Raw genomic sequence first — 25,525 nt, 5'->3', positions numbered from 1 at the left:
GTCCACCACTTGTGGCTTGTCAGAAACCCTTAACCAGTTGAGAAGATTCGTGATCCAGCTGTACTGAGAGTTGAGGGACTAGGAGCCGTGCAGAAATTCCCTAGCATCTGGATAGTGCTGTGCTGCTGGCGTGAGAAAACTGGCAGTTCTGTCTAGGGCTGGCAGATGGGTGAGAGTGAGAGAGTGCCACTGTGTCTCTGCTAGGGAAAAGCCTCTAAACAGCCAACACACACACACACACACACACACACACACACACACACACACACACACACACTCTATCATGGATTTAGCAATAAGTCCCCTAATATTTGCAACTCAGGGTAAGTGACTGCTTTCAGAGCTGTGACCACCTTAGAGGTAGGAAGGAATTTACAAGACCCTGTTGGAGCTCAGATGATATTCATAGGAAAGTCAGTGGAAGACTCATTGGATGAAACGAATCAGCAGTCAATGTAAGGTGCCAAGGATAAGATGCATGTCCAACACTGGGAGTATCGAGGCTGGCAGCAGCTGGTCACAGGGTACAGGAAGGTAATCCCAGCACTTAGAGTGGAGGCAGGAAGATCACAATGCAAGGACAGCCTGGGAAACTTACTCAGACTCAAGATTCTTACTAGTTCTAGTCTTAAGTCGTGGGAGTATAAATCAGTGGCATGCACACAGTGGCACAGGTGCGTGTGCATGCAGTGATGACAAAATAAGGTCTCAAATTCTTGCTGTGTCTCTTCTTACTTTGTAATTCTTTACTGTGTAAACCCAGCAAGATGCCATTTTCTTTGATGGGGTGATTGGTGTTGCCCACACACAATCCTTGGACATGTGGCCTTCTGACTTGATTTTTTTTTTCTGCGCAATTGCAGGCAGAGCCATGACAAGGGGGCACAGAGTGACAGCAGTGACACTGCGTACATTTTGTCTCTAAGGCTCACATGGCTCTTTATCCATCTTTCAAGATGGTGGAGTAGCTTGACAAAAAAAGGCACTATCTCTGATCACGGTACTGTTTAAAGGGGTTCTTTCTCAGGGTCACCTGCACAGTGAGACACAATCTTAGAACAGGTTTGTATCCCTTTCTTAGTATGCCCTTCCTGTTTTCCATGTCAGTATCTTGAGGTTCTCTGGGTTCATTTTAGGGAGAACCACAGGGGACAGGACTAAGTTGAAGCCAATCAAGTAATTCCTCTGCAGCGAACTTGCAGCGATGACTGTTCTCTGTATCTGTCTGCAAAGAATCCTTCAAATGCATTGTTTCAGACAGCCTAAATTTAGGACAACACGGTTTCTGAATATTAAGACAAAGAAAAATAAATAAAAGCCACAAGAAGCCTTGTAGTTCAAATATCTAAAATACTCCCAACTCCTCTCACTATGGAAAAGACAATTGCCTGCAAGTGGGTGGATCACATCTCCGCGGAGGCCAGGGCTGCAAAGGAGCTTCTGAGGGGCAGTGTAACTCAGTTTACGAACTGGAGACATTCTGCAAGATGATGTGGGTGCTCTTCTCCACACCAAAGGACCATGACCAGGCAGAATCACAACCGTCTGGGGACTTAAACATGGAGAATGGAGAAGGTCTCTTAATTTGAGAAGAGGAATCTGGGGCTGAAGAATTTACAGTTCATACAGCTTGCTCTTAGCTGTGGCAGGACCCCATGTTGCCTCCACAGTGATGCCTCCTGAGCTAGCTTCTACGTGCATAGCTATTTACCTAGGATCCTTTGCTGGACCATCTGACAACTTTGCTTGCCTCTTCGTTTCCTGGGTAGCTGGAGTATACTCACATGAGTACTGGTCAGGATGAATAGTCTCTTTCCCATAAGCTCCTGCCTTCCACTGATAGGAAATACTCCTATACGCAACATCTCAAAGTCAGCACGTGCAACAACAGAATCTTTATTAACACCGGTTCTTCCATCTACATAAATGTCATCACCATCTACCCAAGCACTCACCGCAAAGCCCCAGTCATTCTGGGTACTCACTGCCCTTGTCTCCACAGTAAAGCATCTGCTGGCTGTGTATCTACACACATCCACACATTCACTTATGTACAGGTGTACACACACACACACAGCTCACTGCTCTACCAGACCTTCCCTCTGCCCTGCACCTCTGCTCCTCTACACAGGAAAGAGCAGGTGACCCAGGATCCCTGCACACCAGAGATTAGCTAGCTTCTGACCAATGTGAGGTAGAGTCCCTCTTGACTCAAGGCTCTGCCATTTTCTGTTCCCAAGGCACAGCAAAGCTCTTTTCACTGTTCTTGCTAAGTGGAAGCTCCTTGAGAGCAGGCACCACGTTCACACTGTGAGGGCAGCCACACTTGGTCAGCGGTTCACACAGGCTCGCCAGAGGTTGGTTAAGGGAAAAGATACAGGCACAGTGGCAGAGCAGAATGGCAGAGCTTCTGGTTCCTGGCTCCTGTCTGGTTGTGCTTTACAACTGTTCTAGCTGTTTCTCCTAAACAATGGATGAGTGAGCCTGGGAGGTGACAGTTGTCACGCCGGCAAGGAGCCTGCCTCGGCAAAGGCAGCACTGCACGAAAGCACCAGCCAGCCTTGCCCTAGGGTCTAGCAGGCTCTGGCTTTGCCTCCCAGCATGCTCCAGGCCCAACACGGGAGCAGGTGCTTACTTAGAAGCACGTAACAACAGCAGAAGCGCCCACGGCAGGCCCCTGCCCAGAGGGAGCAGGTTGCCCTCAGGGAGTCATGTACAATGGGCTGAGAAAGGGGAAATTCCTACATGGGCCACCCAGCCCACTGACTGCAGACTTTAAACACTTGATTCCCCTTATCAGGGGCTGCATGGAACCTTCTGTAGCAACTTTGGTGCTCCTGGGGCTAGGCAAGAGGCTACAGGTAAGTATTTATAGCACAAAAACACCAAAGGAGAGAGGACAGAACTGGGAAAATGGCACGAAGTAATCCTACAAGTGCCATGTGCAGTCTCAGAACACCACCCAGGAGCTGGGAGTGCAGAGAGCAATGGCGGTTTCCTGCTGGGCAACAACTGAACAAAAGGCCCATTGACATGCACATCTGTTACTACTAAACACAAAGTAGTCAATATTTTCTTACACATTTTCCCCTTTGGCTTTAAAGGGTTACTGTCTGACAAACTGCCGAACCCTAACCTTTTTCACATCCACAGTTACCACATAAAGTGACTATTAGAACTTCAAGTGAGGAATTTAGTGCCGGAAATGGCCTCATGCTAGCTGTTATTTCTGTCTGTCGTCTCTCTCTCTCTCTCTCTCCCTGACTAGAGAGACACTAGGAAGTTTTCAAAAGGCAAATCAAAACCCACACTCAGAGAGACTTAAAAGATAGCAATCATGTCCCTAGTGTGAGGAACCCAAGCCCTGTTTGATTTTAAAAGCAAAAAGGAAGGAAGGAAAGGAGGGAGGGAGGGAGGGAGGGAGGGAGGGAGGGAGGGAGGGAGGGAGGGAAGAAAGGAGGGAGGGAGGGAGGGAAGAAAGGAGGGAGGGAGGGAGAGAGGGAGGAAGGGAAGATGAGGTGGTGGGAAGCATTGGTGCCTTACCTTAACACCTGCATTCCCTCTGGGGAGTTCCGAAGCTCATCCTGCAGGCGGTGCCAGCGCAGGCAAGCCCTCAGCTCCTGCTGCTCCAGGGCCTCATGGGGGGGCAGCTGCGTGGGACACAGACACAAAGAATGTGCACAGCAGTCATGTGTTGGGTCAGGTTTTTCTCAGCAAAGGATTTGCTTTGTTTCACTGGGGGACAACTGGGCCTACTCGGCTCCTCGCTTTCCATCAGAAGACAACCAACTGGTCCTCCAAGGAGCACTGAGCAAGCTGTACAGCCCCTGCACTGATGGTGCAGCTGGCCCTGTCCTTTGAGTCCCTGGCCCTGGAAACTACTCCAGTCCAGAATACTCACCTGAAATGGGGTCTTCCCCACAAACCATTTCTCTTTTGATTCCGTCCAGCCTTCCTTCCCTGCCTTGTGCTTCTGCACGGGGAGGGGAAAGGCCCCTCCTCCACTTACCTCTTCTTTTTCCCAACCCTCAATTTTGTTAAGGACTGTTTATAGTGGAGCTTGCTAATGTAATCCAGATGACTCTGTTTGCATAGATCCAGAAAAAAAAAAGTATTACTGTCTGGACTCAATTTGGAGGCAGGGGAGGCCATCACACTGCTCCAGAGAGTCAGAATTGGCTGCTGTCACATGGACGTGCTCACAAGGCCACCACATGGACGGCTGGGATCTCCATAAGAGAAGGCAGGCAGTGGAGTGCCCTGCAAGGAGGGGACATCGGGTCTGCAGACATTTCTAGGAATTACTGGTCTTTAGAAATGCATTCATCAAATCTGTGTAGGCCCTGGGTCAGGATGGAGGACTGTTCTACCACGGAGGGCACTAATATCACACTGAGGACAATGTGTGGCTCAACAAGGACCATGGAGCAGCTCTGTCAGTAGGGACACAAGGATTCAGAAGGTTTCTACAGTAGGTGGTAATGCCTGAGCTTGCAGGGGCAGAGACTTCAGAGAGTGAGCGCGCACCACTGGTTTGGAAAGAGTGTGATGTTCTTAGAACACGGTGAGGGGTGCAGACAGGTTTGGAGCAGACAACCAAGCCAAGAGGGCAGAGTTGCAGAGGAGCCAGAAGATCAATAGGCTGCTCCACAAGATATGTACATGAAAGACTGTGCTTCCAGAGACTTCCAAAGGTGATTATGGTTAAATGAAGCTATCAGAGGGTAACCTTCAGGGCTGTGGTCAGGAAGATGCCAGAGCTCTGTCCATCTCTCAAGAGTGGAAGAATAATTATGTGAGGCTCAAGTGAGGAGGCAACCATTGGGCAGCAGCAAAGACAAGAGGCCACCACAGAAAAGCAATCCTGTTGGTCCCTGGATCTTGGGGTTCCTGTCAACTCGAGCAGTTACTTAAGCTACAACTTCTGGAGTTTGATTATGGCAGCCCAAGCAGGACAGCCTAGATGTGGATGGAGCACAGAGTTTATCTAGTCAATGAAGGTAGTATACCACCCAAACTGGCAAGTCAACTCACTTCTTCCCAGCCACTGCTCTGAGAGGCTGCAGCTTCCTCCTCATTCTGACTTGACATGCTTTGCTGTGCACTTGGGCTCAATGCTGCAGTGAATGTCTCCATGTGGTCATAGCCATCACTGAATTCTGTCACCCTCTTCTCTACTGGCGCTGCTGCATCCCAAAGAAGAGTCCTACCCTTGGCCCTCATGCCCCTCTTCTGCAGGAAGACATGAAAGGGCTATTTATCAGGGTGGGTAACAGGAGTAGTGGAGAGAGCCTAGCCTCTGCTTTCCTTAAAGCCACAGCAGTGGGCAGCTTGTCCACAAGGCTTTCAGGCCTCTTCTACCTCTGAATGCGCATAGTACCTGACACTCATTTGCTCTTTATTTCAGTATTTCTCTCTTCCCATCCATGGACAGCTTCTCTTAGCAATCACCTTCTGGTCCCATAGATTGAACATAGAAAGGCCATTTGTCTTAGTCAGGGTTTCTATTCCTGCACAAACAGCATGACCAAGAAGCAAGATGGGGAGGAAAGGATTTATTTGGCTTACACTTCCATACTGCTGTTCATCACCAAAGGAAGTCAGGACTGGAACTCAAGCAGGTCAGGAAGCAGGAGCTGATGCAGAGGCCATGGAGGGATGTTCTTTACTGGCTTGCCTCACCTGGCTTGCTCAGCCTGCTCTCTTATAAAACCCAAGACTACCAGCCCAGAGATGGTCCCACCTACAAGGGGCCTTTCCCCCTTGATCACTAATTGAGAAAATGCCTTACAGTTGGATCTCATGGAGGCATTTCCTCAACTGAAGCTCCTTTCTCTGTGATAACTCCAGCTGTGTCAAGTTGACACAAAACTAGCCAGTACACCATGGAAGGCATGCCAGCACCTGAGAGATGGAGCCCAGCCTCCACTCTGTCACTTGGTAAGGAGATACTCAGGACAGAAACAGGAACCAAACAGACATGGCGCATGGCAAAAGAGGGCTTTCTCTTTAACATGAAGTCAGAGACACTCTGGGATGACTGAAATGAACTCAGGAGTTCCAGTCTGCTTGTCTTAAAGGGACAAGGGAGAGTTGAAGACAGGGCATACTGATATTCACCCTTTGCAGAATGTCAGTGGGCCCAGGATGGAAGCAAACAGGCATTTCACACACAGCTTCGATGTGTCTAGAATGTGTTAAGCTCACACACATATCCAAATTGTGAATATGAGCCTTCTTAGACTTATTTTCCCAAGGGGGAAACCACGGTCCAAAGAAGCTATATATCCCGCCTGTGCGCTGAAAGCCATTGAGCCAGAGAGCTGGGACTCAAACCTGGTCCATCGCAGATCCTAGCCGCCCTTTCTATGAACTGTACAGCTTCTTTGGAGTGGAGGATATAGATTGGTACAAGAGGACAAATGAAAGGCAGCACCACTGTGCGATGACACAGTCTCTGTATGAGGGTAAGAAATGTACACAGTAGAAGCAACAGGAATCCAGAGTCTAGCAAAGCTGTGTTGGAAGAGTTTGAGGTGTGAATCAGTTTGAGAATAAGAGATGGGGCCTCAAGATGGCCACTGAAACACAAGATTTCACCAGGCAGAATGTCCTTGACCAAAATCAAACAGTAAAAACAAACTTGGGAGTTTTAGAGAAGTACCAACATGCCTAGGATGGTGAGGATGGAGACCATGCAGAAAAAGAATGACACTAGGATCAGGAAATAGATAGAAGCTGGGTGTGGTGGCACACGCCTTTAATCCCAGCACTCGGGAGGCAGAGGCAGTCAGATTTCTGAGTTCGATTCCAGCCTGGTCTACAAAGTGAGTTCTAGGACAGCCAGGGCTATACAGAGAAACCCTGTCTCGAAAAAAATCAAAAAAAAAAAAAAAAAGAAAGAAAGGAAGGAAGGAAGGAAGGAAGGAAGGAAGGAAGGAAGAAAGAAAGAAAGAAAGAAAGAAAGAAAGAAAGAAAGAAAGAAAGAGAGAGAAAGAGAGAGAAAGAGAGAGATAGAAGGTAGGAAATGGTCCTTCAGTCCCATGCTCAGGAGAGCTCAAGGTCGAAGTTAAAGTGGAGGCAGTGAAGGAGTGTGTGATCCGTGCTTTTCATCCTAGAGGTTGAATCCAGGCCTGTGGGCTAAGGCAGAGGCACATGACCACTAAGGGAACATTCTCCGCTCTCGAACACACAGGTTCAGCCTATAGCCTACAGCATGAGCAGAAGTGTGGCCGCTGTGTTACACTCTCAGCTCTTGGTTTGTACAATGGATAAAACGTTTGCCTTTTGTGTTTTGTGACAAGGTATCTGTCAAGCTGAGGCCAGTGCTGAGCTCACCACATGGCCCAGGGTTCCTTCCGAGCTGTGGCAATACCTATGCTTGAACTCTCCCACACTGGGAATACAAGTGTAAGCCACTACCCCTGGTTTATAACACCTTTTCTGAATTAATGAGCATCACATAAGAATTTAGAAATACTGAGTTCCCTAAAACACTGGGGCTTGTTGTTCCAGCCATACTGAACCTCCCTTTAGACATGACAACTGACTGTGGTGGCAGAGCAGAGGCCAGTTTGTCATGCCACCTAATCCATAGCACCAACTGCCTGGTCCTTCCTTCACCCAAAGGTATCGCTCCTGATTTTTATTCTCTTTTTTTGGAAGGGGGGGGTGATATAGGGTCTTGTTATCTAATCCTGACTGACCGGGAACTTATGAAGACTAAGCTGGCCTCAATTCCTGTGCATCTTCCTGCCTCAGCCTCACCTAGTATAAGCCACACCCACTATGGATCAATATTTGAACCTGATATTTTAAAAAGCCTATAGCCAGGGATGAGTACTCATATAAACTCAAGCCCAGTCTGGTTTATACAGTAACTTCAGGCCAGCTGGCGCTACATAGCCCGGCCCTGTCTCCAGACAAAACAAAAACAAAACAAAATAAAACATCCTGTGTGTTTAACGCATGGGATTATGTAATGAAGGAGTCTGACCTTCATGCCTCTGTTCAAACATATACTTAACAGGGGTCTTCTCTGACTCCAAACAGCTCCCTCCACTCTGTATGAGCCCTCCCCCCACCACCCCCGCTCTGTGTGAGCTCCCAACACACTCTGTATGAGTTCCCCCCACTCTGTATGAGCTTACCCCCCACTCTGTATGAGCTCCCCCCACTGTGTGAGCTCATCTCACTCTGTGTGAGATACCCCCATTCTCTGTGTGAGCTCCCCGCACTCTGTGTGAGATCCCCTACTCTCTGTGTGAGCTCCCCCCACTCTGTGTGAGATACCCATACTCTCTGTGTGAGCTCCCCCCACTCTGTGTGAGCTCCCCCCACTCTGTGTGAGCTCCCCCCCCCGCACTCTTTGTGAGCTCCCCCTCACTCTGTGTGAGCTCCCCCCCACTCTGTGTGAGCTCCCCCTCACTCTGTGTGAGCTCACCCCACTGTGTGAGCTCCCCCCACTCTGTGTGAGCTCCCCCCCACTCTGTGTGAGCTCACCCCATTCTGTGTGAGATCCCCCTACTCTCTGTGTGAGCTCCCCCCCCACTCTGTGTGAGCTAACTCCCACTCTGTGTGAGCTCACCCCACTGTGTGAGATCACACCACTCTGTGTGAGCTCCCTCCACTCTGTGCGAGCTCCCCCCACTCTGTGTGAGCTCCCCCTACTCTGTGTGAGCTCCCCCCCACTCTGTGTGAGCTCACCCCACTCTGTGTGAGATCCCCCTACTCTCTGTGTGAGCTCCCCCCCACTCTGTGTGAGCTCCCCCTCACTCTGTGTGAGCTCATCCCACTGTGTGAGCTCCCCCCCACTCTGTGTGAGCTCCCCCCACTCTGTGTGAGCTCCCCCCACTCTGTGTGAGCTCACCCCATTCTGTGTGAGATTCCCCTACTCTCTGTGTGAGATCCCCCTACTCTCTGTGTGAGCTCCCCCCCACTCTGTGTGAGCTCCCCCCACTCTGTGTGAGCTCATCCCACTCTGTGTGAGATCCCCCTACTCTCTGTGTGAGCTCCCCCCCACTCTGTGTGAGCTCCCCCTCACTCTGTGTGAGCTCATCCCACTGTGTGAGCTCCCCCCCACTCTGTGTGAGCTCCCCCCACTCTGTGTGAGCTCACCCCATTCTGTGTGAGATTCCCCTACTCTCTGTGTGAGCTCCCCCCACTCTGTGTGAGCTCCCCCCCACTCTGTGTGAGCTCCCCCCCCCACTCTGTGTGAGCTCACCCCATTCTGTGTGAGATCCCCCTACTCTCTGTGTGAGCTCCCCCCCACTCTGTGTGAGCTCCCCCCCACTCTGTGTGAGCTCCCCCCCCACTCTGTGTGAGCTCCCCCCCACTCTGTGTGAGCTCACCCCCCCACTCTGTGTGAGCTCACCCCCCCACTCTGTGTGAGCTCACCCCCACTCTCTGTGTGAGCTCCCCCCCACTCTGTGTGAGCTCACCCCACTGTGTGAGCTCCCCCCCACTCTGTGTGAGCTCCCCCCCACTCTGTGTGAGCTCACCCCATTCTGTGTGAGATCCCCCTACTCTCTGTGTGAGCTCCCCCCCCACTCTGTGTGAGCTCCCCCCCACTCTGTGTGAGCTAACTCCCACTCTGTGTGAGCTCACCCCACTGTGTGAGATCACACCACTCTGTATGAGCTCCCTCCACTCTGTGTGAGCTCCCCCCACTCTTTGTGAGCTCCCCCCACTCTGTGTGAGCTCCCCCCCACTCTGTGTGAGCTCACCCCACTCTGTGTGAGATCCCCCTACTCTCTGTGTGAGCTCCCCCCCACTCTGTGTGAGCTCCCCCCCACTTTGTGTGAGCTCCCCCTCACTGTGTGAGCTCACCCAACTGTGTGAGCTCCCCCCCACTCTGTGTGAGCTCCCCCCACTCTGTGTGAGCTCACCCCACTCTGTGTGAGCCCCCCCCACTCTGTGTGAGCTCCCCCCCCACTCTGTGTGAGCTCCCCCCACACTCTGTGTGAGCTCCCCCACACTCTGTGTGAGCTCACCCCACTGTGTGAGCTCCCCCCACTCTGTGTGAGCTCCCCCCACTCTGTGTGAGCTCCCCCCACTCTGTGTGAGCTCACCCCCACTCTGTGTGAGCTCACCCCCACTCTCTGTGTTAGCTCCCCCCACTCTCTGTGTGAGCTCCCCCCCACTCTGTGTGAGCTCCCCCCCACTCTGTGTGAGCTCACCCCATTCTGTGTGAGCTCCCCCCACTCTGTGTGAGCTCCCCCCCCACTCTGTGTGAGCTCCCCCCCACTCTGTGTGAGCTCCCCCCGACTCTGTGTGAGCTCCCCCCCACTCTGTGTGAGCTAACTCCCACTCTGTGTGAGCTCACCCCACTGTGTGAGATCACACCACTCTGTGTGAGCTCCCCCCGACTCTGTGAGCTCCCCCTCACTCTGTGTGAGCTCCCCCCCCCTCTCTGTGTGAGCTCCCCCTCACTCTGTGTGAGCTCCCCCCCACTCTGTGTGAGCTCCCCCACTGTGTGAGCTCCCTCCACTCTGTATGAGCTCCCCCCACTCTGTGTGAGCTCCCCCTCACTCTGTGTGAGCTCCCCCCACTCTGTGTGAGCTCCCCCCCACTCTGTGTGAGCTCCCCCCACTCTGTGTGAGCTCCCCCTCACTCTGTGTGAGCTCCCCCTCACTCTGTGTGAGCTCCCCCCACTCTGTGTGAGCTCCCCCCCACTCTGTGTGAGCTCCCCCTCACTCTGTGTGAACTCCCCCCCACACTCTGTGTGAGCTCCCCCCCACTCTGTGTGAGCTCCCCTCACTCTGTGTGAGGCCCCCCCTCTCCTCACAGTACTTATCACATTGCTATTTCTTTTGTTGTCTGTTCCCTCCATGTCTAGATTGTGAACTTGAAGGGAAGAGACTTTTTTGTTGGGAGCCGCGCCCACATTCGCCGTTACAAGATGGCGCTGACAGCTGTGTTCTAAGTGGTAAACAAATAATCTGCGCATATGCCGAGGGTGGTTCTCTACTCCATGTGCTCTGCCTTCCCCGTGACGTCAACTCGGCCGATGGGCTGCAGCCAATCAGGGAGTGACACGTCCTAGGCGAAGGAGAATTCTCCTTAATAGGGACGGGGTTTCGTTTGCTCGCTCGCTCTTGCTTCTTGCACTCCTGCTCCTGAAGATGTAAGCAATAAAGCTTTGCCGCAGAAGATTCTGGTCTGTGGTGTTCTTCCTGGCCGGGCGTGAGAACGCGTCTAATAACAATTGGTGCCGAATTCCGGGACGAGAAAAAACTCGGGACTGGCGCAAGGAAGATCCCTCATTCCAGAACCAGAACTGCGGGTCGCGGTAATAAAGGTTCCCGTAAAGCAGACTGTTAAGAAGGATTCAACTGTATGAATTCAGAACTTTTCAGCTGGGGAACGAGAGTACCAGTGAGTACAGCTTTACGAGGTAAGTCTGATCTTGAACTTTCTAAGGAAATTCAAGACAGTCTATCAGAAGTAAAGTGGAATATGTTTGGCCTTGAATTTTTTCTGGTGTTAGGAGCCCTTTTGTTCCTTTTCACATGTTATCAAGTGATTAAGATAGGGCTGAAAATTCTAGAGGAAATTCAGGACAAGCTATCAGAAGTAAAGCGGGGAGAGAGAGTAGGAGCAAAGAGAAAATATGGTACACAAAATAAGCGTACAGGCCTTTCCACGGGTCTTGAACCTGAGGAAAAGTTAAGGTTAGGTAGGAATACCTGGAGAGAGATTAGAAGAAAAAGAGGAAAAAGGGAAAAGAAGAAAGATCAATTAGCGGAGGTCTCTAGGAAAAGGAGCCTGTGCTCATCGCTGGATGGGCTCGGGGAGCCAGCTCTTAGTAGCTCTGAAGCAGATGAAGAATTCTCCTCTGAAGAAACAGACTGGGAGGAAGAAGCAGCTCATTATGAGAAAAAAGGGTACCAGCCAGGTAAAGTGCTAGCTAATCAGTTAAGGAAGCCAAAAGCGGCTGGCGAAGGCCAGTTTGCTGATTGGCCTCAGGGCAGTCAGTTTCAAGGTCCGCCCTATGCGGAGCCCCCGCCCTGCGTAGTGCGTCAGCAATGCGCAGAGAGGCAGTGCGCAGAGAGATGCGCAGAGAGGCAGTGCGCAGAGAGGCAGTGCGCAGAGAGGCAGTGCGCAGACTCATTCATTCCCAGAGAGGAACAAAGGAAAATACAACAGGCATTTCCAGTCTTTGAAGGAGCCGAGGGTGGGCGTGTCCACGCTCCGGTAGAATACTTACAAATTAAAGAACTCGCCGAGTCGGTCCGTAAATACGGAACCAATGCTAATTTTACCTTGGTGCAGTTAGACAGGCTCGCCGGCATGGCACTAACTCCTGCCGACTGGCAAACGGTTGTAAAAGCCGCTCTCCCTAGTATGGGCAAATATATGGAATGGAGAGCGCTTTGGCACGAAGCTGCACAAGCGCAGGCCCGAGCAAACGCAGCTGCTTTGACTCCAGAGCAGAGAGATTGGACTTTTGACTTGTTAACGGGTCAGGGAGCTTATTCTGCTGATCAGACAAACTACCATTGGGGAGCTTATGCCCAGATTTCTTCCACGGCTATTAGGGCCTGGAAGGCGCTCTCTCGAGCAGGTGAAACCACTGGGCAGTTAACAAAGATAATCCAGGGACCTCAGGAATCCTTCTCAGATTTTGTGGCCAGAATGACAGAGGCAGCAGAGCGTATTTTTGGAGAGTCAGAGCAAGCTGCGCCTCTGATAGAACAGCTAATCTATGAGCAAGCCACAAAGGAGTGCCGAGCGGCCATAGCCCCAAGAAAGAACAAAGGCTTACAAGACTGGCTCAGGGTCTGTCGAGAGCTTGGGGGACCTCTCACCAATGCAGGCTTAGCGGCCGCCATCCTCCAATCTCAGAACCGCTCCATGAGCAGAAATAATCAGAGGACATGTTTTAATTGCGGAAAGCCTGGGCATTTTAAGAAAGATTGCAGAGCTCCAGATAAACAGGGAGGGACTCTCACTCTTTGCTCTAAGTGTGGCAAGGGTTATCATAGAGCTGACCATGTCGCTCTGTGAGGGATATAAAGGGCAGAATTCTTCCCCTACCTGATAGTCAATCAACTGATGTGCCAAAAAACGGGTCATCGGGCCCTCGGTCCCAGGGCCCTCAAAGATATGGGAACCGGTTTGTCAGGACCCAGGAAGCAGTCAGAGAGGCGACCCAGGAAGACCCACAAGGGTGGACCTGCGTGCCGCCTCCGACTTCCTATTAATGCCTCAAATGAGTATTCAGCCGGTGCCAGTGGAGCCTATACCATCCTTGCTCCCGGGAACCATGGGCCTTATTCTCGGCCGGGGTTCACTCACCTTGCAGGGCTTAGTAGTCCACCCTGGAGTTATGGATTGTCAACATTCCCCTGAAATACAGGTCCTGTGCTCAAGCCCTAAAGGCGTTTTTTCTATTAGTAAAGGAGATAGGATAGCTCAGCTGCTGCTCCTCCCTGATAATACCAGGGAGAAATTTGCAGGACCTGAGATAAAGAAAATGGGCTCCTCAGGAAATGATTCTGCCTATTTGGTTGTATCTTTAAATGATAGACCTAAGCTCCGCCTTAAGATCAACGGAAAAGAGTTTGAAGGCATCCTTGATACCGGAGCAGATAAAAGTATAATTTCTACACATTGGTGGCCCAAAGCATGGCCCACCACAGAGTCATCTCATTCATTACAGGGCCTAGGATATCAATCATGTCCCACTATAAGCTCCGTTGCCTTGACGTGGGAATCCTCTGAAGGACAGCAAGGGAAATTCATACCTTATGTGCTCCCACTCCCGGTTAACCTCTGGGGAAGGGATATTATGCAGCATTTGGGCCTTATTTTGTCCAATGAAAACGCCCCATCGGGAGGGTATTCAACTAAAGCAAAAAATATCATGGCAAAGATGGGTTATAAAGAAGGAAAAGGGTTAGGACATCAAGAACAGGGAAGGATAGAGCCCATCTCACCTAATGGAAACCAAGACAGACAGGGTCTGGGTTTTCCTTAGCGGCCATTGGGGCAGCACGACCCATACCATGGAAAACAGGGGACCCAGTGTGGGTTCCTCAATGGCACCTATCCTCTGAAAAACTAGAAGCTGTGATTCAACTGGTAGAGGAACAATTAAAATTAGGCCATATTGAACCCTCTACCTCACCTTGGAATACTCCAATTTTTGTAATTAAGAAAAAGTCAGGAAAGTGGAGACTGCTCCATGACCTCAGAGCCATTAATGAGCAAATGAACTTATTTGGCCCAGTACAGAGGGGTCTCCCTGTACTTTCCGCCTTACCACGTGGCTGGAATTTAATTATTATAGATATTAAAGATTGTTTCTTTTCTATACCTTTGTGTCCAAGGGATAGGCCCAGATTTGCCTTTACCATCCCCTCTATTAATCACATGGAACCTGATAAGAGGTATCAATGGAAGGTCTTACCACAGGGAATGTCCAATAGTCCTACTATGTGTCAACTTTATGTACAAGAAGCTCTTTTGCCAGTGAGGGAACAATTCCCCTCTTTAATTTTGCTCCTTTACATGGATGACATCCTCCTGTGCCATAAAGACCTTACCATGCTACAAAAGGCATATCCTTTTCTACTTAAAACTTTAAGTCAGTGGGGTTTACAGATAGCCACAGAAAAGGTCCAAATTTCTGATACAGGACAATTCTTGGGCTCTGTGGTGTCCCCAGATAAGATTGTGCCCCAAAAGGTAGAGATAAGAAGAGATCACCTCCATACCTTAAATGATTTTCAAAAGCTGTTGGGAGATATTAATTGGCTCAGACCTTTTTTAAAGATTCCTTCCGCTGAGTTAAGGCCTTTGTTTAGTATTTTAGAAGGAGATCCTCATATCTCCTCCCCTAGGACTCTTACTCTAGCTGCTAACCAGGCCTTACAAAAAGTGGAAAAGGCCTTACAGAATGCACAATTACAACGTATTGAGGATTCGCAACCTTTCAGTTTGTGTGTCTTTAAGACAGCACAATTGCCAACTGCAGTTTTGTGGCAGAATGGGCCATTGTTGTGGATCCATCCAAACGTATCCCCAGCTAAAATAATAGATTGGTATCCTGATGCAATTGCACAGCTTGCCCTTAAAGGCCTAAAAGCAGCAATCACCCACTTTGGGCGAAGTCCATATCTTTTAATTGTACCTTATACCGCTGCACAGGTTCAAACCTTGGCAGCCACATCTAATGATTGGGCAGTTTTAGTTACCTCCTTTTCAGGAAAAATAGATAACCATTATCCAAAACATCCAATCTTACAGTTTGCCCAAAATCAATCTGTTGTTTTTCCACAAATAACAGTAAGAAACCCACTTAAAAATGGGATTGTGGTATATACTGATGGATCAAAAACTGGCATAGGTGCCTATGTGGCTAATGGTAAAGTGGTATCCAAACAATATAATGAAAATTCACCTCAAGTGGTAGAATGTTTAGTGGTCTTAGAAGTTTTAAAAACCTTTTTAGAACCCCTTAATATTGTGTCAGATTCCTGTTATGTGGTTAATGCAGTAAATCTTTTAGAAGTGGCTGGAGTGATTAAGCCTTCCAGTAGAGTTGCCAATATTTTTCAGCAAATACAATTAGTTTTGTTATCTAGAAGATCTCCTGTTTATATTACTCATGTTAGAGCCCATTCAGGCCTACCTGGCCCCATGGCTCTGGGAAACGATTTGGCAGATAAGGCCACTAAAGTGGTGGCTGCTGCCCTATCATCCCCGGTAGAGGCTGCAAGAAATTTTCATAACAATTTTCATGTGACGGCTGAAACATTACGCAGTCGTTTCTCCTTGACAAGAAAAGACTGATAATGGACCAGCTTATACGTCTCAAAAATTTCAGCAGTTCTGCCGTCAGATGGATGTAACCCACCTGACTGGACTTCCATACAACCCTCAAGGACAGGGTATTGTTGAGCGTGCGCATCGCACCCTCAAAGCCTATCTTATAAAACAGAAGAGGGGAACTTTTGAAGAGATTTTACCCCGAGCACCAAGAGTGTCTGTGTCTATGGCACTCTTTACACTCAATTTTTTAAATATTGATGCTCATGGCCATACTGCGGCTGAACGTCATTGTACAGAGCCAGATAGGCCCAATGAGATGGTTAAATGGAAAAATGTTCTTGATAATAAATGGTATGGCCCGGATCCTATTTTGATAAGATCCAGGGGAGCTATCTGTGTTTTCCCACAGAATGAAGAAAGACTCACCCGAAAAATCCAGACTGACCAAGGGAATACTAATGTCCCTCGTCTTGGTGATGTCCAGGGCGTCAATAATAAAAAGAGAGCAGCGTTGGGGGATAATGTCGACATTTCCACTCCCAATGACGGTGATGTATAATGCTCAAGTATTCTCCTGCTTTTTTACCACTAACTAGGAACTGGGTTTAGCCTTAATTCAGACAGCCTTGGCTCTGTCTGGACAGGTCCAGACAACTGACACCATTAACACTTTGTCAGCCTCAGTGACTACAGTCATAGATGAACAGGCCTCAGCTAATGTCAAGATACAGAGAGGTCTCATGCTGGTTAATCAACTCATAGATCTTGTCCAGATACAACTAGATGTATTATGACAAATAACTCAGCAGGGTTGTGAACAAAAGTTTCCGGGATTGTGTGTTATTTCCATTCAGTATGTTAAATTTACTAGGGCAGCTAAATTGTCAAAAAGTCTTTTTCAGTATATGTTACAGAATTGGATGGCTGAATTTGAACAGATCCTTCGGGAATTGAGACTTCAGGTCAACTCCACGCGCTTGGACCTGTCGCTGACCAAAGGATTACCCAATTGGATCTCCTCAGCATTTTCCTTCTTTAAAAAATGGGTGGGATTAATATTATTTGGAGATACACTTTGCTGTGGATTAGTGTTGCTTCTTTGATTGGTCTGTAAGCTTAAGGCCTAAACTAGGAGAGACAAGGTGGTTATTGCCCAGGCGCTTGCAGGACTAGAACATGGAGCTCCCCCTGATATATGGTTATCTATGCTTAGGCAATAGGTCGCTGGCCACTCAGCTCTTACATCTCACGAGGCTAGACTCATTGCACGGGATAGAGTGAGTGTGCTTCAGCAGCCCGAGAGAGTTGCACGGCTAAGCACTGCAATGGAAAGGCTCTGCGGCATATATGAGCCTATTCTAGGGAGACATGTCATCTTTCATGAAGGTTCAGTGTCCTAGTTCCCTTCCCCCAGGCAAAACGACACGGGAGCAGGTCAGGGTTGCTCTGGGTAAAAGCCTGTGAGCCTAAGAGCTAATCCTGTACATGGCTCCTTTACCTACACACTGGGGATTTGACCTCTATCTCCACTCTCATTAATATGGGTGGCCTATTTGCTCTTATTAAAAGGAAAGGGGGAGATGTTGGGAGCCGCGCCCACATTCGCCGTTACAAGATGGCGCTGACAGCTGTGTTCTAAGTGGTAAACAAATAATCTGCGCATATGCCGAGGGTGGTTCTCTACTCCATGTGCTCTGCCTTCCCCGTGACGTCAACTCGGCCGATGGGCTGCAGCCAATCAGGGAGTGACACGTCCTAGGCGAAGGAGAATTCTCCTTAATAGGGACGGGGTTTCGTTTGCTCGCTCGCTCTTGCTTCTTGCACTCCTGCTCCTGAAGATGTAAGCAATAAAGCTTTGCCGCAGAAGATTCTGGTCTGTGGTGTTCTTCCTGGCCGGGCGTGAGAACGCGTCTAATAACACTTTTTACAGTGATTTATTCAGCAAACATAGTGCTTAGTACACACAGCATATAATCAGTGAATGAAGAATGAATGAATGAATGAATGAATGAATGAAAGAAAGAAAGAAAGAAAGAGAACAGAACTTGATTCTGAGTAAGGAAATTCTTTGAACCCACCTGCTGTGCCTCAGCCCAAAATATATCTTCCAAATGCGTGGCAAATCCTTCACTGAGCCACTCCTCTGTCCAGTCTCGGGCCCCAATGGCTAGGCCAAACCAGGAGTGAGCAATTTCATGGCAAAGACGGGTCCCACAGAGATGGCTCGTGCCTGTTAAGGTGCTCTGAGAGAGGAAGATGATGTGTGGGCTGCATATAATGGGAGAGAAAACACGTGGAGTCTTGTTAGCACCTGTCCCTGTGGCTACTCAGTGGGGCGGCTTTCTTAGCCCACAGAGTCTGTTATTACTGTGTGCATGCCGGATCATGATGGATAGATGCGGCTGCGATGCTTTTAAACCTAAACCAAGTGGCAGTTTACGTTTCTGGCAGCTGCTCAGGTTGCTGTTTCTGCCAGCAGTTGTCTTCGTCATCAAGCTGCTATTACCTGTAATAAGTAACCTGTACTAAGTTTTATACTGAAAAAATTACAAGGCAATGGAAACGTTTACTATGAAATCTGGACTGTAAAAGAAGAACAGGTGTGAGAATGCAAAGTCCATGCTGTCACGAGAATGATCAAAGAAGTTGTTCAGCCAAAAATTCTAGTAGCTCACAGGCAAATCAGGAATTCACTTGGAAGGCCAGGAAAAGCTGAAAAGAATAGAACCCCAAATCTTCCATTTCACACTAGAGCTGACTGTGGAGTTAACACTCAAAGGGGAGACTCTGGGGTAGCCCGGAGAAGAGCCCTGTGCCTGTAAACAAAAACTCTCCATGTAAGCTGCAAGCCCTTACAGACGCATGTGACCAGGGACCCCGAGAGTGAAAGGTGGACACTATCCGTCCCAGGGGTGCAAATGGCCTAAGGGTTGGCACCAGATACCAACTCATCTAATCTCAGTTTCCATAGTTTCTTCTGTGACTCCAAATACCATGATTAAAACTGCAGAGATGATGTGGGAGGAAGCGGCTGTCAGAAAGGACAGACAGACAGACAGGATCTTCGCTTTGCTTCCACCTTCAGCCTTTAGCATTTATCTAGAACTTGTTTATGTCCTTCCTAATGAAGAATTTGTTCTTTAAAAACAAATCTATCAATTAAAGCAAGCGAGTTGTGAGAACTCCCAAACTAAGGATTGAGCTCCTTCTTTCAAAACCTATTTGTTTGCCATCATGTCAGCTCTGCACAAGCCAAGACAGCAGCATGCAGATTTTTGGTCCGCCCCCACAGCCCCCATTAGAGAAAACCCCCACCTATATTTCCCTTGCACAATATCACCCATTCAGCTCAGAGAGCTAAATTGCAATCGCAGGAGTCAGGACTGCCAAAATAGACAGCTTTCATGTGAAGTAATAACAGGGCAGGCACGCAAATGAAAAAGCATCTGCCAGGCTTTCCGGAAAGCCCACAGAAACCCCACATATTAAAAGCAGAGTTGAGGCACTGAGGAAAAAGGGGTGCGGTACAACAGGCACCAAGAGTCAAACAGATTACCAGCTCAGACAAAAATGTAAGAAGGCAGGCAGGGAGGGAGGGAACCTCCCAGCACAGGAGCCAGCCTCCCCTTTACCTTACCAAGAAAGACAAAAGTGGCACAGCCTGGCATTCTCAAATGAATGACCCCTGGCTCCACCAAGTGTGATGCTACACGAAAAGCCACAGAAATGCACAAGTAAATAACATTCCAGACATACTGCTGGCAGCAGTGCACCCGTTAGCTAAAACAAAACAGAGTAACTTCAGACTGTATGAGCAGGCTCATCTCTGGAAAGGGTCCAGTGGCCACTGTGACAGCCATGGCCATGTGGGCAGAGATCAGACAGCTGACTCTGTCTCAAGCCAGGAAGGTTCAAAAGGGGATGTGTGGACTTGTAGAGGGACTGCCCCTGACTGGGGTCCACTGCTTTGTTCCAATGGGGGCCCATGTGAATGACTATTCCAGAAGAGATGGAAGAATTCACATGAGTGGCTGGTGGGGAGTGAGCTTCATTTTCCATCTTCCAGTTTGTTTCCCATGAACAGTCATCTCCACCAGACTTCTCTCCTCACCTTCCTGAACTGGGGGTGCCTCTGGGATGTACTAAGGACAGATCTATAGAGATCTGTCTAAAGTTCCCATTTCCTACCCTCAGCCCTTTCTTCCCAGTCAACAGTAACCAATTTCCTACTGTTCTGTGGGGAAGAAGGAAGTGTGAAGATAGGTTGTCACACATGATACAATAACTCTGTTATCACTCAGAGCTCTCCCGGTAGCCAATGTCCATGTGGGACCGACCCTGCTTTCAAGCTTTCAGTGACTACCCTCAAGGGTGTTAAGCAAACTTGGGACATAAGGGATAACGACAACTTTCCTTCCCTCTTTCTGACTCTGAATGTCAGAATCACTTACTCAAGGTACATAGACGTTTTAAAGCATCGTTTTCCTCAGTAGCTAGTAAAGAAAACAACACACCTCAGTCCACTTTGAGGATCAACAGTCAATGTCCCTTTGCTAGTAGGTCCCTTAGCATAGACAGCACCCCACAACAGAGAGCTTTTAGAATGTCTAGGCTACCATGACCTTGGTTTGGTATGCAAGGCCCACTCACAGGTGCACAGTCCAATCCTGTATTCTCAGACCCAAGCAATCGGCTCAGGCTTCCCTTCTGTCAAAACCCCTGGAATTCTTATGCCCTGGAAGAGGGATCACCTACCTCAAGGAAGATAATCACATTGCTAACATCTTCACACTAAGAGCAAAGATTTTGTTGTTATTGTTTTGCTTTCTTAAACCATAAGTCATTGAATGTATTGTTTTTCCAGATGAGAGTTATGCAGGATTGCCATTTTAAATCTCAAAGTAACAGCCCCTCTCTTGAATTCTCTGCCACATGCTCTGTGCTATAGGTGTGTGTGTGTGTGTGTGTGTGTGTGTGTGTGTGTGTGTGTGTGTGTGTGTGAAATAGGCAGGCCTGGGCTGCTGAGAGCCTCAGCAGATCTATGCTCCTCACTTTCCCAGCATGGTGGAGGCTGGCCACTCCTCTGCAGAGGACAAGTGTACTAGATGCCTGAAGCTTGTATCACGCCCAGCCTGAAAACTGTCCCTCTACTGCTCCTTAATGCGACCCACCCAGCCAGATTAGAGTGTTGTGTCCATTAATTTAAAACATGCCTCCAGCAGAGAAGGAAGGAGGCCTTTGTGACTCCCAGAAGCTGCTCCCTTCCTGAGGGAGGAATTCAATTTGGAAAGGAAATGGAGAATTTCATCAGATCTTAAGTAGGAGCTAGTGTTTGATTTATTTCTGCTTTTTTTCCAGGGAGGCCTGACCAGCATGGCCCCATCCTGCTGGAGAGGGGGAGAGGGGGAGAGAGGGGGAGAGGGGGAGAGGGGGGGAGAGGGGGAGAGGGAGGGAAAGAGAGAGGGAGAGAGAGGGAGAGAGAGAGAGAGAGAGAGAGAGAGAGAGAGAGAGAGAGAGAGAGAGAGAGAGAGAGATTGATTTAGCAGCTGAGCCCAAAAGCCTCAGCACCAGGTCACCACAGGCTGAGTGGACAGAAAGAGAGATTGGGAGTTTCCAGGAGCAGCAGATCCTGGGTCTTGGGTGGAAGGTGGGGAGGGAGTTGTGAGGATTGGAGGTGAGGGAGATGGGATGAGGAGTGGTCAAGTACACTTTTGCAGAGGTGTCATGGAGACATATTTACCAAGCTTGAATTTCTTGTGAACTTAATATTTTTCTAAATTTCAACAACAAATGGCGTCCACCATCAATATGCTTAGAGAAAGAGAGAACTTGGAAGGAGAAAGGAGCCCTCCTTTCGCTAGTATCCACCTGGATGATTCCAAAGACCTTAGAGTCAATCACATAAAAGCAACCTTCTCTGGTGTGGTTTAATAGCTGACATGGTTTGGACAACTGCAGTAAATGGGCATAGGGGGCTGGGTTGGAGTAATCTCAAGAGGAAGTCCTGTGTCCCGTCCCCCCCCCCCCCAATTCGCACCTGCTTCCTTCTTCCTCCATAAGTTGCCTGCCCAGCAATGCCCATAAGTGCACTTACCATCAGTTCCTGTCCCTGGAGTCAGACCCTTCAGTCCCTCTTTGTTGACTGTGGTCTAATGTAAGGAATGTATCTGTCACCTCAAAGGCCACAAAGGATGGCCTAGAAATGCTGGCCATTCTTACCCCCTCTACCTCTGTGACTACTCAACAGGGAACGGCCACTTTCCATCTTCCTCATCTGTGATGCACTGTAGCAGATGAGTCTTAAAAGTGTGTGGGGGAGATGATCAGGTTTTTTTTTTCCTTTTCTTTTTTTAATATTTATTTATTGATTGATATACATCCCAAATGCTGCCCCCTCCAAACCCCTCTCTCAGAATCCTTCCCCCATATCCCATCCCCTTCTTCTCTGAGAGAGTGGGGTCCCCTGAGCTCCCCCTCCCAACATCAAGTCTCTGCTAGATTAGGCAGATTTTGTCTCATTGAGGCCAGACAAGGCAGCCCTGTTGGGGAAGGGATACCACAGTAAGGCTACAGCTTTAGGGAGAGCCCCTGCTCCAGTTGTTGGGGGGATCACATGGAGACTGAACTGCACACCTCCTACATATGTGTCATGTGTCCAGGGTCTCCTTCTAGCCTGTGAAACTACCCTTAACATAGTTCTCAACAGCTTGAGAGAAAATTGTTACATCCAACGAGTGTTTCAGGAAACATAGGTTTAGCAGAAAAGGCTATTGTTATTGCTAGTTGCTGCCCCACCCTCCTCTCTGTGTGTGTGTGTGTGTGTGTGTGTGTGTGTGTGTGATGGTACAAGTGTGAAGGTCAGAAGACAATGTATCAGCTTACAGAGTCAGGTCCTCTCCTTCCAGCAAGTGACTTTACCTGCTGTAACTCACCAGCCCAGTACATTTAATTATTCATTTATCTGGATGCATATTGGCTCAAATGGCCACTATGACAATGGCAGAGGAACTGAGGACTGCCCCCGAGCTCCAAGCTTTACCGTTTATCAATACAGTGTGCATGTGTGGAAGTCAGAGAGAAACGCTGGGTGTTCCTTAGGAGCTGTCCACCTCATACTTGGAGACAGTCTCTTTCATTACCTGAGACTCACTAACTGGTTCTCTAGGCTCCAGGGATCCTCCTGCCTCTGCCCCCTGAGCACTGGGGTTACTCACATGGCTCTCCTGCTGCGTTTTCATGTGGTGATCAAACCAAGCGCTACTTGAGCAGCAGTTTCCTCAGCCCAGCATGGCTTCCTGCTCCCCTTTCCTAAGGACACACCCTGCTGGCACACTAAGGACACACCTCACACTGAGCTCCTCCTACACTCGCTCTACCCTAACCGTAGAAAAGGTGGTTATTGCCTCAATTTACAGATGTTGAAGGTAAAGTGCACAGAGTTCTGCTCTCCAGGTTGGCAAGCAAGGTCACTAGCTCTCAGTGAGCAGGCGATGCAGCCCAACCCAGTACTGACTGAAGCTCATTCTGGTCTACTCTGCCAGACTCCCTGGGCTTAGCTGTAGCTGCTAGGCTCCTGGCTTTTCTGTGCAGCTCAAGCCCCTGGTATGATGACCTCAGGTTTCTCAGTGTTTTATCAGCAGAGTCATGGAAATAAAAACACCATCCGTGCCTTAGGATCTTTGTCCCCTGTGACTACATCACAGCCAGAACTGGCCCGATAAAACAGGCCTTTGGATCAGCAATGCTTTAGTGTCTTCCCGGGAAGAAGGGAAGAAGAGAGGGAGAGATACTACTCTACAACTATGCCCTGTGTTCTCCTTAGAGAAACAGGTGAGGCCAGCTTCTGGTACATGGCTCCAAAGGCCCTGGAAGGGCCACACACCTATTTTAACTACAGATGGATATTTGTGGGGGTGGGGCAGAGTGGAACAATCATAAACTAAATGTGCTAAAGAAGTCAAGATAGCAAAATGAGGGTAAATGGAGGACCAGGGATAAGGAAATGAAGGAGGGAGGAAGTAGATAACACAAAATTAAACAGAAAAACAAAACCGAAAACCAAGGATATGGAGGAGGAGAAAGGGGAGGAGATGGTAGGCAGGCAACAAGAACCGAGAGCAGGGGCAAGTCTCCTAAGCTGCAAGAAGCAGCAGGAGACTTTAGAAGTAGCAGAGGCAAACTGGGAAGCAGACATTGGAGGGAAGAACACACTGTATGTTAAACAGAGTAAGCCAGTCAGGCATGGTGGCTGGGGTGGTAGCAGTCAGTTTATCCCAGTTAGCTTCTCCTTGCTGTGATAACACACTGGTCAAAACTGACTTGCTAAGAAGGGGTTTTATTTCATTTATCTCATACTTCTATGTCAGGAGGCAGGAACCTGAACGTGGGAACTGAAGCAGAGACTATAGAAAAAATGTTGCTTACAGGCTTGCTTGACTGATCTTTCAAGCAGCCCAGGTTGAGTCCTCCTCTACAATTAGTGGTCGAGAAAATGCCCCACAAACCAGCCTGCAGGCCACTCTGATGAAGGCAGTTCTTCAGATGAGAGTCCCTTCTCCCAGGTGGATCTAAGCTTGTGTGAAGTTGGCAAAACTAAGTAGCACACAACTTGACTGGTTTTGTTCTCTACAGAATCCTGACTAACATAGTGCTACACACCTTGAATACCAGCACTTAAGATGCGGTAGCAGAAGGATCATCTCAAGGTTCAAGGTTATACTGGGCTATACTGAAACTGTCAAAAAAGACAACAACAACAACAAATTCAAATTAAACCTATCTAAACAAACAAACAACAACAACAACAACAAAAACAAAAACAAAAACATTAGGCCAAGGTTATCGGCTCTCCAAGCTCATAGTCCCAGGTTTGACACTTAAGTTGTCTAAATGGCCCACACCTAGGTCCCACTAGGGATTGTGGTCAGTGCTTGTGGGAGACAGGGTCAGGCTCTAAAGCAGATGCACTGGTGACAGGAGAGAGGCTTCCTAGTGAGTCTGGGAAAGAAATGAGTCTTTGGGGATGAGACAGTGTTGTCATTTCGTTGTTGGGCTCAGTGTTGCTGAGAATAAGTAGCTGCCAACACCAGTGCCAAGACCACCTCACCTGGCTTTGGAAGGCCGTGTCCAACAGCAAACCAGCAGCTTCTCAGGTGCTGAAGGGATTGGTGAGTGGCAGGCACTTTATGTCTGTCCCACCAAACAGTACTACATATACACACAGAGACTATGGCCTAGACTTTACCTCTCAAGCAACCACCCATGCAGAGTTAAGACTCCACTATGGGGGGCTGGATACACCTTGCTGAGACTGTCTTTCCTTAAGAAGCAGACAAGGGTGTCTTTGCTCTTCTGAAAGTTCAATGAAACTGCATTTGGGTATTTTGTGTTTAAATGCTAAAGAATTAAGGCAGGAAAAATCAGTATTTGATTGAGTTTCCCAACTTCTTAAAGAACATGAGCTGCTAGTGGTTTCTGGATTCTCAAAGATGAAAGCAGATATATATTTCTCTTTCTTTTCTTTTCTTTTCTTTTCTTTTCTTTTCTTTTCTTCTCTCCCTTCCTTCCTTTCTTCTTTCCTTTCTTTCTTTCTTTCTTTCTTTCTTTCTTTCTTTCTTTCCTTCTTTCCTTCCTTCCTTCCTTCCTTCCTTCCTTCTTTCTTTCTTTCCTTTTTTTTTTTTTTTTTTTTTTTGTTATTGGCATACAGGCCACTCTGTTTCTAGTATTTCAGAGACACAACCAAATGTAC

At 48.6% G+C, this 25,525-nt stretch overlaps 1 protein-coding gene across 2 annotated transcripts in view; it reads right to left on the bottom strand.

Annotated features, from left to right (window-relative positions):
* Positions 1-25,525, bottom strand: part of Aopep (aminopeptidase O) — a 361,204-nt gene that overhangs the window by 151,506 nt on the left and 184,173 nt on the right. For both annotated transcript variants that reach the window (NM_001289926.1, NM_001289924.1), the window contains exons 6-7: positions 17,856-18,045; positions 3,544-3,650 (exon numbers count right to left, since the gene is read on the bottom strand). In NM_001289926.1, coding sequence (NP_001276855.1) covers positions 3,544-3,650; positions 17,856-18,045 — 297 coding nt within the window. The remainder of the gene's footprint in view (positions 1-3,543; positions 3,651-17,855; positions 18,046-25,525) is intronic.

This window comes from Mus musculus, chromosome 13 (assembly GCF_000001635.26).
Source record: "Mus musculus strain C57BL/6J chromosome 13, GRCm38.p6 C57BL/6J".
NCBI classification, from domain to species: Eukaryota; Metazoa; Chordata; class Mammalia; order Rodentia; family Muridae; genus Mus; species Mus musculus.
This window is presented reverse-complemented; position numbering and strand designations above follow the sequence as displayed.